Source organism: Dendropsophus ebraccatus (genome assembly GCF_027789765.1).
Source record: "Dendropsophus ebraccatus isolate aDenEbr1 chromosome 6 unlocalized genomic scaffold, aDenEbr1.pat SUPER_6_unloc_1, whole genome shotgun sequence".
In the NCBI taxonomy this organism is placed as follows: domain Eukaryota; kingdom Metazoa; phylum Chordata; class Amphibia; order Anura; family Hylidae; genus Dendropsophus; species Dendropsophus ebraccatus.
In genome coordinates, this window is record NW_027208415.1 from 827,136 (window position 1) to 843,355 (window position 16,220).

The 16,220-nt window shown below is 49.9% G+C and overlaps 1 protein-coding gene across 1 annotated transcript in view; it reads right to left on the reverse strand.

The window, feature by feature from the left end:
• The window catches only part of NUP43 (nucleoporin 43), a 208,158-nt gene extending 200,146 nt beyond the window's left edge, over positions 1 to 8,012 (reverse strand). The window contains exon 1 of the mRNA XM_069955648.1: positions 7,756 to 8,012. Coding sequence (XP_069811749.1) covers positions 7,756 to 7,875 — 120 coding nt within the window. The 5' untranslated portion in view covers positions 7,876 to 8,012. The remainder of the gene's footprint in view (positions 1 to 7,755) is intronic.
• Positions 8,013 to 16,220: the final 8,208 nt, after the last annotated feature.

Here is a 16,220-nt window from a genome sequence, read left to right on the forward strand (position 1 = left end):
CCGGACAGGTACGAGCGGCGGCAGCGGACGCTCTGGTCACGCGAGAGCTGGGGAGTATGGAGGCCGCAGGCCGGTCAGCTAGGCCGCGGTTCGCGGCGGGGAAATACCGCTCCAAACTGCGGCGGGCGGGCCGGGAACGGGCGGAACTGGTGCTGGGTCTTGACTTTCGCCGGCCACCCACCATTTGAGGGTGTCTTGGTGCCGATTAAAGGTGTATATGGAGGCTGTTTGGCGCCCTGTCAGCAGAGCCTACAGAGAACGTGTCTTCACCCCTCCATAGCCAGGCCACGCCCCCACATGGCGCTTTATGTCCACATGTGGGGTATTTACGGACTCGGGGGAAATTGCTCTAAACATTGTGTTTTTTTCTACCCCTTTAACCCCTTGTGAAAATGATAAATTCAAGGCTAGACCAACATTATAGTGTAAAAAATGTAATATTTAATTTCCACGCCACATTGTTCCATATTTGTGCCCGTCACCAGTGGGGTCCATATGCTCACTACACCCCTTGTTACATTCCCTGAGGGGTGTAGTTTCCATAATGCAACGTGGCCCCTAGAAATTCATTCCAGCCAAATCCAGCCTCAAAAAACCAAATGGCGCTCCTTCCCTTTGGAGGCTTACCCTGCACCCGCATGGCGCTTTATGTCCACATGTGGGGTATTTCCGTACTCAGGGGAAATTGCTCTACAAATTTTGTGTTTTTTTTTTTTTTTTTTTTTTTTTTAGCCCCTTGTGAAAATGAAAAAAAATCAAGACAAGATTAATGATTTAGAGTAAAAATTTTAAACAAATTACACCAAATGTTGGTCTAGCCTTGATTTTTTTCCATTTCCACAAGGGGTTAAAAAAGAAAATAAAAGCAAAGCGTGTAGGGTAATTTCCCCTGAGTACGAAAATACCCCACATGTGGACATAATGTGCCATATGGGCACAGGGCAAGCCACCAAAGGGACAGAGTGACATTTAGAGGCTGGAATGGAGGATGGAGGCCATGTCGCAATTACAAAGCTCCTGTGCTGCCAGGACAGTAGAAACCCCCCACAAGTGACCCCATTCTGGAAACTACACCCCATAAGGAATCTAACAAGGGGTGCAGTGAGCATATGGACCCCACTGGTAACAGGCACATATGTAGAACATGTGCCGTGAAAATAAAAAATACAATTTTTTTCATTTTCACGTCCCAAATGTGGCCGTCACCAGGGGGCCATATCCCCGCTGCCCCCCTTGTTAGATTCCTTATGGGGTGTAGTTTCCAGAATGGGGTCACTTGTCGGGGGTTTCTACTGTCCTGGCCGCACAGAGGCTTTGTAATTGCATCATGGCATCCTCTAATGGGAATGGCGGCCATACCTATTTAGCTGGGGAAAAAGGGACAATTCTAATTTATTTGGGGGTATTAGGCCAATTATTAGTTTATAAGGTTGAAAATGACAGGTGTCCATCAAATTCAACCTGTGTTGATCCAGAGGAAGGCAAAAAACCCTCGTAAGGCAGACGACAGTAGCCTCATCACAGGGAAAAAATTCCTTCCCGACTCCATAATGGCGATCAGAATAATCCCTGGATCAACGTGACCCCTGAAATAGGAATAAGGGACAGAATTTAGATAATGTAGAACCCCAGTGACGTGTGCTGCGCCTTGAAGCGATCCAGTATGCAGAGCCTGGGGTGATCAGGACAGGCGTCACACTGGAAAATGGCGTCCTTCCTGATCCCCCTGTTACGCCACACTCTGCACTTCTTCTGGGGTCTCCTGTTTTCCAGTGTGGGGGACGTCACCTGGAAAATGTTGTCCTGGTGCGATACGGGGTCCTTCATATCCAGAAGCGCTGGGTCCGCTCCATGGCTGCTAAATATTAGGGCTTTATTACTGCTTCTGATATTTTCCGATCGTGCCGCAAGCTACAGGGCAGCGAGGGACCGGAAGAGGGGGTGCTGGTATAAAAGTTATCCCCGTACAGGTGGTAACCTTTATCCAGCAGTGGGAAGATCAGTTCCCGAACGATCTCCCCACTAACTCTGAGGATGGGGGGGGGGGGGGGGCATCTGGGGGCTGGATTTGGGTGTCCCTTCCTTCATACACTAAGTGCACGTGCACACTGCGGAATGGCGAAGGATAACCCTTTGTGCATTCCGCAGCTGGCACCCACCGGCAAGACTGATGCGGGCGCGCGTCTCCGTCCGTGTCATAGACTCCATTCTATGCACGGGCGGATTCCGCTCTCCGTCAAATGTGTTCATTCTTTGGACGGACGATGGAATCCGCCCATGCATAACATGGAGTCTATGACACGGGTGGAGACACGCGCCTGCATCAGTCCGCCGGCGGGTGCCAGCTGCGGAATGCACAAAGGGTTATCCTTCGCCATTCCGCAGTGTGCACGTACCCTAAATCTGTAAGTGTACCCTGAGGTACTCTCACAGAGTTTGTAGAATTTCACGCCATACCGTGATCTCTTATTGGGACGGTACTGGCGGAAAAGACGTGTCTGGGGGGCAGCGTACGCTACGCTACCCCCAGATACGTCATTGGATGATGAGGATGAGGATGAATGGAGGAACAAAGGACCCCCCATTCATCCTCACTGGCTGTTTCGGTGTCGGAGGCAATAATAGCGTATGCGTCCGACACCGAAAACACCCTGGGGGTCATCTTTATACGGGGATTGGTATATGGGGTATGTAGTGGTGTAGTGTAAAACTTTATTCCGTGTAGTGTAATGGTGTTTTTTACATGTTTTTTTAACATTAAGTATAAAAAAAAAACCTACGCCAAGAAAGAAGTTGCTGATAAATGCACTTATAAGCAGACCGTGCGATGCTGATCAGAACTCAGCGGCGATAGGGTGCGGAAAATAGAAAAAAAAAATTTGAAGAAAGATTTTTTTTTTTTTTTTCCCAACCCTATAGCTACTGATATGTACACTTACCAGCCGCTAGGGGGCAGTAGAACGCCAATTCCGGAAAAAGCCGAAGTTTGACGACGCTGGAGCCGATGATTACCGATGGGGACCGCGGGAAACCGCGGGCGTAAATGTATGCCCGTTTGCGTTAAGGCACGGGTTTTGGGGGCGTACACTTACGCCCGCGGTCGTTAAGGGGTTAATAAGATAATCTATTGGTGTATTGTTATGTGCTCCTTCGCAGTATGCGATCACATAACTCAATATGCCAAAAAGGTTTGGGACACTGCGGCATTATGGAGTGATGAACTGGTTAACAGCGTATGTAGGGGGCGTGATCTTTGCCGGTGCAGCCCTGTAGGCTGTTAATGGGCGTGGGGCGCCAGGGCTCCAGATGGTGACCAAAATGGTCGCCAATGCGACTGACATTTTGCAAATGGCGCCCAGATTTATTAATCTGGGCGCCATTTGCGACTGGCCCCGGCGGCGCACTGTCTCCAAGTATCCCCAGCTGATGCGCGGCTGCCGGGGGTGTCCCATCCTATCCCCGGCAGCGCGGCGCATCAGTGAGCTGCCTGGGGCCCTGACTTCCGGCACAGGAAGCGCACGTCAGAGACGCTTCCTGTGTCAGAAGTCACAGCCCCGGCGTACAGGGAGCTCACTGACGCGACGCGCTTCCGGGGATAGGATGGGACACCCCCGGCAGCCGCGCATCAGCCGGGGACAGCGCCTGAAGAAGAAGAGGATCGCCAGGGGAGCGGGTTGTCAGGTGAGTTTGTGTGTTTATTTTTTTTTAAATACTGCTTAGCATAGAGGAAAGGGGGGGGGGCATCTATAATGGGGGGAGAGGGGGCCATCTATAAGGGGGGGGAGAAGAGGGGGCATCTATAATGGGGGGGGGCATCTATAAGTGTAGGGCAAACTGGCTGCAGACACTGGGAGATAGATATATGCACAATTATTATCAGGGCCCCTCAGGTGTCTGTATTGTAGGGGGTCACTTGCATTAGTTACTAGGTGAGAGATATTACTAGGTGAGAGATATATCTATCTATATACACATCTTGTGGGGGGTCACTATGGCTGCAGTCATAAGTCTAGCTCAGTATGTATAGACTGTTGCAAGCTTTTAAAGGGAACCTGTCACCCCCGGTGACGGGGTGACAGGCTCCCAACCCCCCGTTAGAACCCCCTATACTCACCTCATCGCGTCCCGCTTCTGAAGATGGTCGGGTCACGGAGATCACAGCCACTGCAGCCCGGCGCGCACACTGAAAGATGAGTCCAACGCTCATAGAGAATGACGGAGCGCTGGACTCTCCCGTCATTCTCTATGCGCGTTGGACTCATCTCTCAGCTGCATCTTGGACTCTGGGCTGCAGCGGCTGAGATCTCCATGACCCGGCCATCTTAAGAAGCGGGACCCGGCGCGATGAGGTGAGTATAGGGGGCTCTAACGGGGGGTTGGGAGCCTGTCACCCCGGCACGGGGGTCGACAGGTTCCCTTTAAGTTCAAGTTCAGAAGAGTAAGCCTCATTAAAAGGCTAGCCAAGTGAAACTGAAGTACTGAGTCAGACTGTATATGGTTGTCAAGTTGCAGGTTTCCATGTCGAACGTTTTCAAACTAAGAAAAGAAAGGACCTAAAGGAGGAGGAGGCTGCCGTGGCCTCTGCACACAGTAAGTCCCATTTAACATAACATTAATTTTACATGGTTTAAAATGCTGGCGACCAAATATTCTATTTGGCGCCTAAATTTTTCAGGTTAGGAGCCAATGGCTCCCAGGTAAATTTTTTAGTCTGGAGCCCTGGGCGCGATCAGCGCGTGATCATTGCATCACGTGATGCGCGCTCGGTGGTGCGTTCCAGGATGACACGCACGCACCGAGCGTATGTAGCGCTGCGTTCCAGGCTGATACGCAGACATTAAGGACGCATTCTGGGGAGGGGGAGGGGGGCAGGACTGGTTTGCCGGTGGCGCGAATTGCTCGTATAAATGAAGGGGCGGGCTCTATCAGGGGCATCCTCGGCACTACTATACGAGACCGTACATCTGGTCGCGGGGATCGTGAGTGGCTCTGTGTGAGCCTGGTTTTATTACTGCACTGTTTGTCCATTGTGACACTCTTTACCTGATCGAGTTGTGTATGTTTTTGACACCACAGGGTAAAGTATGAATTAGTCAGTGCTTTCCCACTATCTATATTTTATTGTCCAGAGTGACATTTTTGATTAGTGGTAGTCTTGACCCCATTTATGTGCTTGTTGCTGTTTGGTCTCCTGTTGATCCCAGAGGGGAGAAACGCGTAGAGACCGGGGTGGCAGATAGGTGCCACCACCTACTTTGTAAGGCATATATACTTGTTGGTAGGGGTATGATGTGTCATCTCACGATCTGTGAAACACACTATGGATTTTTGGTTAAGTGCCGCTTTTATTTCTAATTGATTGACCTATATGGTAACTATTGTGGACCACGTTTTTAATGTATACCTAATAAAATTTATTAAGTCTTAGATCTACATGTTTTCAGTGATAGTGTGTTATTAGGCAAATATGCCATTATCTGCATTCAAAAATACTGTTCTCAGGTCCGCCTCTCTCATCCACTGCTCATTATCAGGAAATCTCGACTGGTTTACATCAGTTGGGCCCTGTCTGTTCTATGGAGAGGGGAGGGGGTAGGAAGGAGATTAGTTGGCAGCAGAGAGCAGAGAACAAAGGATTACACAGCGGGAACTGTGTGAAAGCCGCTATTTAGAGGTCAGTGACTTCAGAGGAGATAGCCTGGTGATGTAGCAGTAAATTAACTCTTTGTTGTCCTGTTTTGGTGCCTCATCTCCCACCACCCCTCCCCTCGTCACAGAGAAAAATGAAGGGGGGGGGGGGGGGCGTCAAACTACTTTTTCATGATAAAAATGCATTTTTTGGCTAATACACCTAATTACAAAGTTTCTTAAAATCGCCTGTACTATGGATTTCTGCAAAAAAAAAAAAACAGTAACAGGGACCCCTGCAACAGAAATTATAACACACACGGAAGATTGGGATGTCAGTGTAACGGGACAGAACGCTGCAGCAAGATGAAATGAAGAGTACAGGGAATACTATGGTACAACTAAGAGATGGGGGGCATTATTTATTTTACATGGGCAAGTGACAAATACCCTTTAACCCCTTAACGACCACGGGCGCCCTGCGGTCACCTCGGGGAATTCAGAGCGAGGCCCCGCAGTGGGACAGCGGATATTAGCGGGCAGGGTCCAATCGCTGTGCCCACTAATCAGCATTTTAAATGCAGCTGTCAAAGTTGGTGTCTAGTTGGGGGGGGCGGGAATCGTCACGACTGAGGCCGGCCGGGGTCTGTGTCGTAATGGCATGGATCCCGTCTCGGCACTCGACTGCTTATCTCATTGATCTATGCAGTATAGCTATACTGCATAGATCTCTATGAGAGATCAGTGTGCATATACTAAAAGTCCCCCAGGGGGGCTTTGAGTATGTGTTAAAAAAAAAGTTTTTTTAATTAAAAAAAAAAAAAACCTCCCCTGATAAGTTTGAATCACCCCCCTTTCCCCATGTTAGAAATAAAAATAAACAACATGTTTGGTATCACCGTGTGCGTAATCGCCCAAAATATCTCGCACTGTAAACAACGTAAGCGCAAAAAAAATCCAAAGTGCAAAATTGCGCATTTTTGGTCGCATCAAATCCAGAAAAATTTTAATAAAAAGCAATCAAAAAGTCATATTTGCGCAATCAAGGTAACAATAGAAAGAACACATGGCGCAAAAAACGACACCTCACACAGCCCCATAGACCAAATGATAAAAGAGCTATAAGCATTGGAATAGAGCGATTTTAAGGAACATATACTTAAAGAGGACCTGTCACCCCCTGTGTCGGGGTGACAGGCTCCCGACCCCCCGTTAAAGCCCCCTATACTTACGTGATCCCGCCGGGTCCCGCTTCCTGAGCCGGTCGGGTCACGGAGATATCAGCGCCCGAAGCCCGGCGCGCGCTGACAGGAGAGTTCGATGCCCATAGAGAATGACGGAGCATCGGACTCCCCATTCATTCTCTATGGGCGTCTGGCTCTGCTGTCAGCGCACGCGCCGGGCTTCGGGCGCTGATATCTCAGTTACCCAATCGGCTCAGGAAGCTCGACCCGGCGGGATCACGTGAGTATAGGGGGGGCTCTGACGGGGAGTCGGGAGCCTGTCATCCCGGCACGGGGGGGGGGGGGGGGGGGGTGACAGGTCTCCTTTAATGTTAATAGTTAGAATTTTTTAAAAGCCATCACATAGAATAAAAATTATACGTTACATATGGTTGTAATCGTAACAACTTGAGGAACATATATAACAAGTCAGTTTTACCCCAGGGAGAACGGCTTAAAAACAAATACCCCCTAAATAAAAAATTTTTTTACAATTTCACCACATACTGAAATTTTTTTTTTGTTTTGCAGTGTACTTCATGAAAAAAAATTCAGTCTGCCATTGCAAAGTACAATTAGTGGCGCAATAAATAAAAATGCAAGTGCTATGGCCTTATATACACAAGGAGGAAAAATACGTAAGTGGAAAAATGCAAATTGGCTTTGTCCTTTTGACACTTGCCCACATTTATGAATGTATGACAATGTGCCTGATGACAATAGCAACCAATCACAGCTTAACTGGAGTAATGAAAGTGGACTGTGATTGGCTGCTGTCAGTTTGAGACATAAACTAGCCACATGTTGGTTTCCTTCCATGTCAGGGGAGCTATCCCATCCCAGTGACCCTCAGGTGTAGCTATAGGGAGTAATAAACCTTATCTGGCATGACACCTGCAACTACCTCGTTATCCCAAGAGCCTGCTGCAATCAAATCCGGCTGCTGCAGTGAGGAGGCCGGCACCGGACGCCAGCGGGTCTTGCTGATCTTCTGGGACACATATTTAGCGACCACGTTCTCCATGAGGTTTCTGGCTGGAACTGAACACAAAAAAGTCGTCGCCTCTTCCTAAATTGCTCTTCTAGGAACGCAGCGCAACCTATCAGGCGACAGCAATAACGGCGGCAACCAATGCACGCCGCGGGTGATTCCCCGCCCACTCCAGAGACAGGGTAGCGCTTGCTCCAGTATTTGCGCGTAAGCACCAGGAAGGAAAGAACTGTGCAGTACAGTAAAAAAGCTGTCTGTGTCTTCAACAAAATGGCGTCCGTATAGAGGCCTGAAAAGGACGCTATTTTTCTCAGACGTTTTCTTACTTCTTAAATTTTTTAAAGTTTCTAAAGTTTTCAAATCGTTCAGACTTGTAGCTTACGTTAAAATAATAAATGCACAGTAAAATACATTTAATTTAGACAACCCAAACATTGATACATTACAACAATTAGTAATGTCAATTATAAAAGAATAAGCCCTCCATGTAAATACCACCCAGGCTGTAGAGCCTAGGTGAAGAGGTTATGTAAGCAGAGTGATAAAGTCATGAGCTGCCTACAGTATGGGTTTACTAACAACACAAATCCAGTGCCTATCCTAATCCATGTGTGGTACACCCCTGAGGCATACCTCCCAACTTTTGCTGAGAGGAAAGAGGGACAGTCACGGCAATGTGCCATGCCCTATAGCCACGCCCTCCCCATAACCACGCCCCCATAGTCACACCCTCATATCCACGTCACCTATTACCATTATACTACTAAGATGCTGGGAAAGCTGGGTGACCTCCATTATACTGACTACCATACAAGATACTGGGAAAGCTGGGTGACCGCCATTATACTGACTACTATACAAGATGCTGGGAAAGCTGGGTGACCTTCATTATACTACTATACAAGATGCTGGGAACGCTGGGTGACCTCCATTATACTGACTACTATACAAGATGGTAGGAAAGCTTGGTGACCTCATTATACAAGATGGTAGGAAAGCGAGTGACCTTCATTATACTACTATACAAGATGCTGGGAAAGCTGGGTGAACTCCATTATACTGCCTACCATACAAGATGCTGAGAAAGCTGGGTGACCGCCATTATACTGACTACTATACAAGATGCTGGGAAAGCTGGGTGACCTCCATTATACTGACTATGAGATACTGGGAAAGCTTGGTGACCTGCATTATACTGACTATGAGATACTGGGAAAGCTGGGTGACCTCCATTATACTGAGTATGAGATACTGGGAAAGCTGGGTGACCTGCATTATACTGACTATGAGATACTGGGAAAGCTGGGTGACCTGCATTATACTGACTATGAGATACTGGGAAAGATGGGTGACCTCCATTATACTGACTATGAGATACTGGGAAAGCTGGGTTACCTCCATTATACTGACTATGAGATACTGGGAAAATTGGGTGACCCCCATTATACTGACTATGAGATACTGGGAAAGCTGGGTGACCTCCATTATACTCACTTCAATAGATGATGCTGGAAAGCCGGGTGACCCCCACTATACTCACTTCAATAGATGATGCTGGAAAGCTGGGTGATCTAACAGTCCGTGATAAGAGTTACTATACCTCCCGGGGGTTACATCGGGGGCGGGGCTTATCAACAGGGGGCGGGGCTTCCCGGGAGACACTGGGACCGTCCGTAAGTGTAAGTGTGCCCCCAGCCCTGGACCATTCCTCCCCCACCCTACACACCCATTACCTCCATCTGTAGTGTGGCTCGTGCTACCTGGCCTCCAGCAGCTCTGCCCGGGGAGACACTTGTCGGCCAGATACCTCTGCAGCCTCAGTGCCTCCTCAGCTCCCCCACAGATAGAGCCTGCAGCAACAGCACGTGTACTGCGGTGACCGGGTCACACAGGAAGCAGCTACAGCCCGGGCACCGCAGCACACTGTCTCCTCCATCCACATCACACCAGCCCCCGCACTGCCACAGGGTACACAGGGCGACAGTTACAGCTCCTTCACTCTGCCGCTCCGCACCAGATCCCACAGAATCCGGCGGGTCCGGCTGGGGAGAGGTGCATGGCAGCGGGACACATCGGGGCTGTACCGGGACGGCGGGACATGACCCAAAAATCGGGACCGTCCCGCCAGATACGGGACAGTTGGGAGGTATGCCTGAGGTGGTATGGAGCATGGCCGTTTCTAAGGCGGGCCACCGACAGCTAGGGGGCGCCCAGTGGCCCCTGCACATTCCATCATTGCCATCAGGGCAGTGTTAGTGGTACAGCTATCAGGGGCCCCAGCTCAAACAGGGATCCAGGGGGACCCGGCCATCCAGCCTCCCTGCATCCAAACTCCTGATCGCTGTACCACACAGGCAGGAAACAGTAGAGACACAGAGCCCCCTCCTTACTCCCCCATATAGTGCCCCACATAGTAGCCAATGCCCCCATATAGTGCCCCACATAGTAGCCAATCCCCATATAGTGCCCCACATAGTAGCCAATCCCCCCATATAGTGCCCCACATAGTAGCCAATCCCCATATAGTGCCCCACATAGTAGCCAATCCCCCATATAGTGCCCCACATAGTATCCAATCCCCTCATATAGTGCCCCACATAGTAGCCAATCCCCATATAGTGCCCCACAAAGTAGCCAATGCCCCCATATAGTGCCCCACATATTATCCAATCCCCCATATAGTGCCCCACATATTATCCAATCCCCCATATATTGCCCCACATAGTAGCCAATCCCCATATAGTACCCCACATAGTAGCCAATCCCCCAAATAGTGCCCCACATATTATCCAATCCCCCATATAGTGCCCCACATAGTAGCCAATCCCCCCATATAGTGCCCCACATAGTAGCCAATCCCCATATAGTGCCTCACATAGTAGCCAATCCCCATATAGTGCCCCACATAGTAGCCAATCCCTCCATATAGTGCCCCACATAGTAGCCAATCCCCCATAGAGTGCCCCACATAGTAGCCAAACCCCCATAGAGTGCCCACATAGTAGCCAATGCCCCCATATATGCCCCACATATTATCCAATCCCCCATATAGTGCCCCACATAGTAGCCAATCCCCCATATATGCCCCACATAGTAGCCAATGCCCCCATATATGCCCTACATAGTAGCCAATGCCCCCATATATGCCCCACATAGTAGCCAATCCCCCATATAGTGCCCCACATAGTAGCCAATCCCCCATATATGCCCCACATAGTAGCCAATACCCCCATATAGTGCCCCACATAGTAGCCAATCCCCCATATAGTGCCCCACATAGTAGCCAATCCCCCCAAATATTAGCCAATGCCCCCATATAGTGCCCCACATAGTAGCCAATCTCCCATATAGTGCCCCACATATTATCCAATCCCCCCATATAGTAGCCAATCCCCCATATAGTGCCCCTCATAGTAGCCAATCCCCCATATAGTGCCCCACAGAGTAGCCAATACCCCCCATTTGTGTGGCCCCAGCGGAAAAAACAATAAACCAGTAACTCACCTGTCCTCCGGTCCCAGCAGCTCCTCTCCTGGCAGAGTGCGCACTCCCGTCATCCTCCGGGGCGGGCAGCGGGGTATACAGACACTGACTGTACCGGAAGTGATTCATGATAGAAGCTGCAGGTCACTTCCGGCACAGTCAGTGTCTCTGTCCCCCGCTGCCCTCCCCGGAGGATGACGGGACTGCGCGCTCTGCCGGGAGAGGAGCTGCTGGGACCGGAGGACAGGTGAGTTACTGGTTTATTGTTTTTTTCGCTGGGGCCACATATAATGCGGGACACGGGAGGCCGTTCCGGGACCGCGGGACATACCCCGAAAACGGGACTGTCCCGCGAAATCCGGGACAGTTGGGAGGTATGTATACTGTATATATATACACGTGTGCTGATCTATGTGTGTGCATAAATGAGTGGTGATCTGTGTGTATACACATACCTCCCAACTTTTGCGCAGAGGAAAGAGGGACAGTCACGGCAATGTGCCACGCCCCCGTAGCCATGCCCCCCCCACAGACACGTCCCTCATAACCACATTACCTGTTGCCATTAAATAAGAAACAATATTATTACTAGATCTTCGCCACATAGTGACGTATCCCCCATATCATTACTACATAACATCCACTATACACAGAGCAGTACTCTTCATCTGTGACCATATAGCGGTAGATGAGGCTGTACACCTGCAGACCTTATAGGTGATTGTATTGCAGGTATTCAGTGACTCACAGGGGACTTCTTCTCTGCTTCAGTTTTGTGTTTCTTGCCATCTTTCCTCTCCCCCTGTGCAGCAGTCCCCATAGAGTATAGCCCTCCTCCGTAGCAGCCCCTATATAGTATAGGACCAATTCCTGTGCAGGAGCCCCCCAAAAGCACATAGTATAGCCCAGGGCCGGGACAAAGGGTAGGCAGGGGTAGGCGATGGCCTAGGGCGCCATCCGGTGGTTAATTTCAGGGGGCGCAGCAAGGAGTGAGACGCAGCAAGGAGTGAGCTCCTATCCTCCAGTCCCTGCAGCCTGGCACCATCCCCCGCCCCCCACAGCCTCTCCCAGCCAGCAACCCCCACCCCCCTCCTACGAAGACAGACGCGCCGTTTGCCCTCTCTGCCTAGGGCACCAAAACTCCTTTTCCCAGCCCTGGTATAGCCCCTACATAATATAACCCCTCCTTTTTAGCCCCCACATGGTATATAGCATGCCCCTATGTTGTATGCTTCTCAGTATTCCTTTAGTTCCCCCTTCGTATGCCCCTTAGTACCCTCTTATTATGCCCTTTAGCACCCCCTTACTATCCTCTTAGTACCCCCTCAGTATGCCCTTTAGTACCCCCCTTTTTACCTTTTTACTACCCCCTTAGTATGCCCTTTAGTACCCTCTTAGTATGCCCCTTAGTACCTCCTTATTGCCCCCTTAGTACCCCCTTAGTATGCCCTTTAATACCCCATTAGTATGCCCCTTAGTACCCCCTTAGTATGCCCCTTAGTACCTTCTTATTGCCCCCTTAGTATGCCCCTTAGTACCTTCTTAGTACCTTCTTAGTATGCCCCTTAGTACCTTCTTAGTACCTTCTTAGTATGCCCCTTAGTACCTTCTTAGTATGCCCTTTAGTACCCCCTTAGTATGCCCTTTAGTACCCCCTTAGTATGCCCCTTAGTACCTTCTTAGTACCCTCCTTAGTATGTCCCTTAGTACCTTCTTAGTTTGCCCCTTAGTACCTTCTTAGTATGCCCATTAGTATGCCATTTAGTACCCCCTTATTATGCCCTTTAGTACCCCCTTAGTATGCCCTTTAGTACCCCCCTTAGTATGCCCTTTAGTACCCTCTTAGTATGCCCCTTAGTACCCTCTTAGTGTGCCCCTTAGTACCTTCTTAGTATGCCCCTCAGTACCCCTTAGTATGCCCCATAGTACCTTCTTAGTATGGCCTTAGTACCCCCTTAGTATGGCCTTAGTACCCCCTTAGTATGACCCTTAGTACCCCTTTAGTATGCCCCTTATTATGCCCCTTATTACCCCCTTAGTATGCCCCTTAGTATGCCTTTTAGTACTCAATCTCGTGGAGCTTCTGTTGCAGGCTTCCATAGTTGCCAACAGCGTGATCCGGTAAGCCGCGCCCCCATCGTGGTAAACCCCGCCTCCGGGCTAACTAACCAGCAGAGTACACAGGGCCAGAGGGGGAGAGACGCCTTGGACAACAGGAAATATGGTAAGAGACTGATCCATTATACTTACCATATTTGTAGTTGTCCATGGCGTCTCTCCTCCTCTGGCCCGCTGTACTCTGCTGGTTAGTTAGCCCCGCAGTGGATGCCGGGGGCGGGGCTTACCGTGATGGGGGTGGGGCTTACCGGGTCATACCTGTTGGCAACTATGGGCTTCCTCTTCCAGCTCCACGGTGCACGCACTCTTCTCACATCATCTGTGCCAATCAGGAGAGGAGTGCGGGCGCCGCGAGGCTGGAAGAGGAAGCCTGCACCAGAAGCCTGTGCATCACCTCGTCGGCCTCCTCAGCATACGCCCTGCCAGTAGGTGTCGCTGCGAGCACTCATTAGGAGCGCTCACAGTGTAAGGGCTGCAGTCTGCACCTGGCAGCTTCCGGTACGAACGCTGGGGTGGGGGACAGCGGGACACATGGGGGCCGCTCTGAGACAGCGGGACATCACCCCAAAACCGGGACTGTCCCGCTGAATCCGGGACGGTTAGGAGGTATGTGTATAAATGTGTGCTGATGTCTGTGTGTGCATACATGTGTGCTGATGTCTGTGTGTGCCTGTGTGCATACATGTGTGCTAATGTCTGTGTGTACATACATGTGTGCTAATGTCTGTGTGTACATACATGTGTGCTGATGTCTGTGTGTGCATACATGTGTGCTGATGTCTGTGTGTGCATAAATGTGTGCTGATCTGTGTGTATATGCAGTGTCCCAGAACATGCAGACTACTACTCCTATTATGGCCATTTCTGTTTCTGTGTCGATGCCTGTTCTGGTAAGTGTTTGCACTGCAACTGCTGCTGGTTTTCCCCTAGTATTCCCTAGTAATGTGCATTCTCATGTGTATTCTCATGTATTCCTGTGTATTATTGCATTGTACAGTGGTATGCAAGGCTGTTGATCACGTGACCTGTAACCATGGTTCCTCCAATGGCCGACTAGCTCTGGCCAGGAGCAACCATGTGACCTCCCACTTCCTGCTGACAGGTGGTTCTTCCCCGGCTTTCAAGCAAGGAGGTTGTGTTGTTCGGTCCTCTCCCTCAGGAGAGTGACTGAGTCTGCTGCTGTATTCAAGTCTTCGGCTGTATCTGCCTGCTCAAGTGACCGGATTCTTCTCTCTCATCTGGGTGTCATTCCGTTATCTCTCCTCATCGCTGCAAGGATTCACAGCAAGTATTATTCTCAAGCTAATCCACCCAGCAACGCTATTTCTCTCATACTCCTACTCCCATCATCCGGCACGTATTCTCACAGCCTATGCAGCACCACTCCTGCTTTATTTGTCAAAGCCTGCTATATACCCGGTTGCATCCGGACAGAACTGTTGCTACCAGTTACCTCATCTATAATAAAACCGCTGTTACTGAACCCTGGCATTGGTGTCCACTAACTGGTGCCCTGACTAGGTGCAGCGAAGAATCGCATGCCCATCATCACCCGCAGATTCCACAGACCGGCCCTGCAGCACCCTCAGGCCTATACCGTGACAAGTATAACCCCTGCAGCTGCCCCGGTCATTGCCCGCTCATAACACCAGCACTGCGGAAGTGGCCCCCAGGGGCCAGGGCATCGCATATACATGTGTGATGATGTCTGTGTGCATACATGTGTGCTAATGTCTGTGTGCATACATGTGTGCTAATGTCTGTGTTTACATACATGTGTGCTGATGTCTGTGTGTATACATGTGTGCTGATGTCTGTGTGTATACATGTGTGCTGATGTCTGTGTGTATACATGTGTGCTGATGTCTGTGTGTGCATACATGTGTGCTGATCTGTGTGTATACATGTGTGATGATGTCTGTGTGCATACATGTGTGCTGATCTGTATGTGTATACATGTGTTCTGATCTGTGTGTGTATACATGTGTGATGATGTCTGTGTGTATACATGTGTGATGATCAGTGTCGGACGGGGGTATCTGGGGTCCACCAGAGGAAATGATACTGGGGGCCCACCAATGAAGAACCAGTGAGAAACAACATGTCAGTCAGTGTTAGTGCAGGTTCTAAAGCTGGGGGCCACTGGAGGATCCTCTGGTACTCTGCTGGGTCAGTCCGACACTGGTGATGATGTCTGTGATGTTTGTGTGTATACATGTCTGATGATGTCTGTGTGTATTGGTGAGCATATAGGTATGCTCACCAAACAGCAGAAAAGGGAAGTAAGTTGCTGGAAGTGCGGAGCCTAAGATGTCTGTCTGCCAGGTTCAGAAGAGATGAATTGTAGCTGCAAGAAATCGTCATGGTGGTCCAGGCCAGATGGAGAAGAAAAGGAAAGTGACGCCTCAGATCAAAGAAGATGTCACCTGTGAGTCACTGAATGTTTTTGTATTCAGAAGAATATTATTTGGTAGGGGTGCCACACTGTTCTATGCCATAATACACACACTTCTTCTTCCTAGTAACCGGAATCTTGATAATAGCCCCTCTTCCTTCCCCTGAACTGAGTGCGCTCGGGGGCCAAAGTGCACTAGAAACTGCCCTAGTATAAAGGTGGTGATTAACCCCCCCCCCCCCCCCCCCGTGCCGACGATCGCTGCTATCGGCTGATCAATACAGATTAGCCGCTGAATACAGCTTTCCGGGTCATCGGTGACCCGGTGACCCGGAAAGCAATGGCGATTGGTGCTGTCCGAGACAGCACCAATCGCCATAAG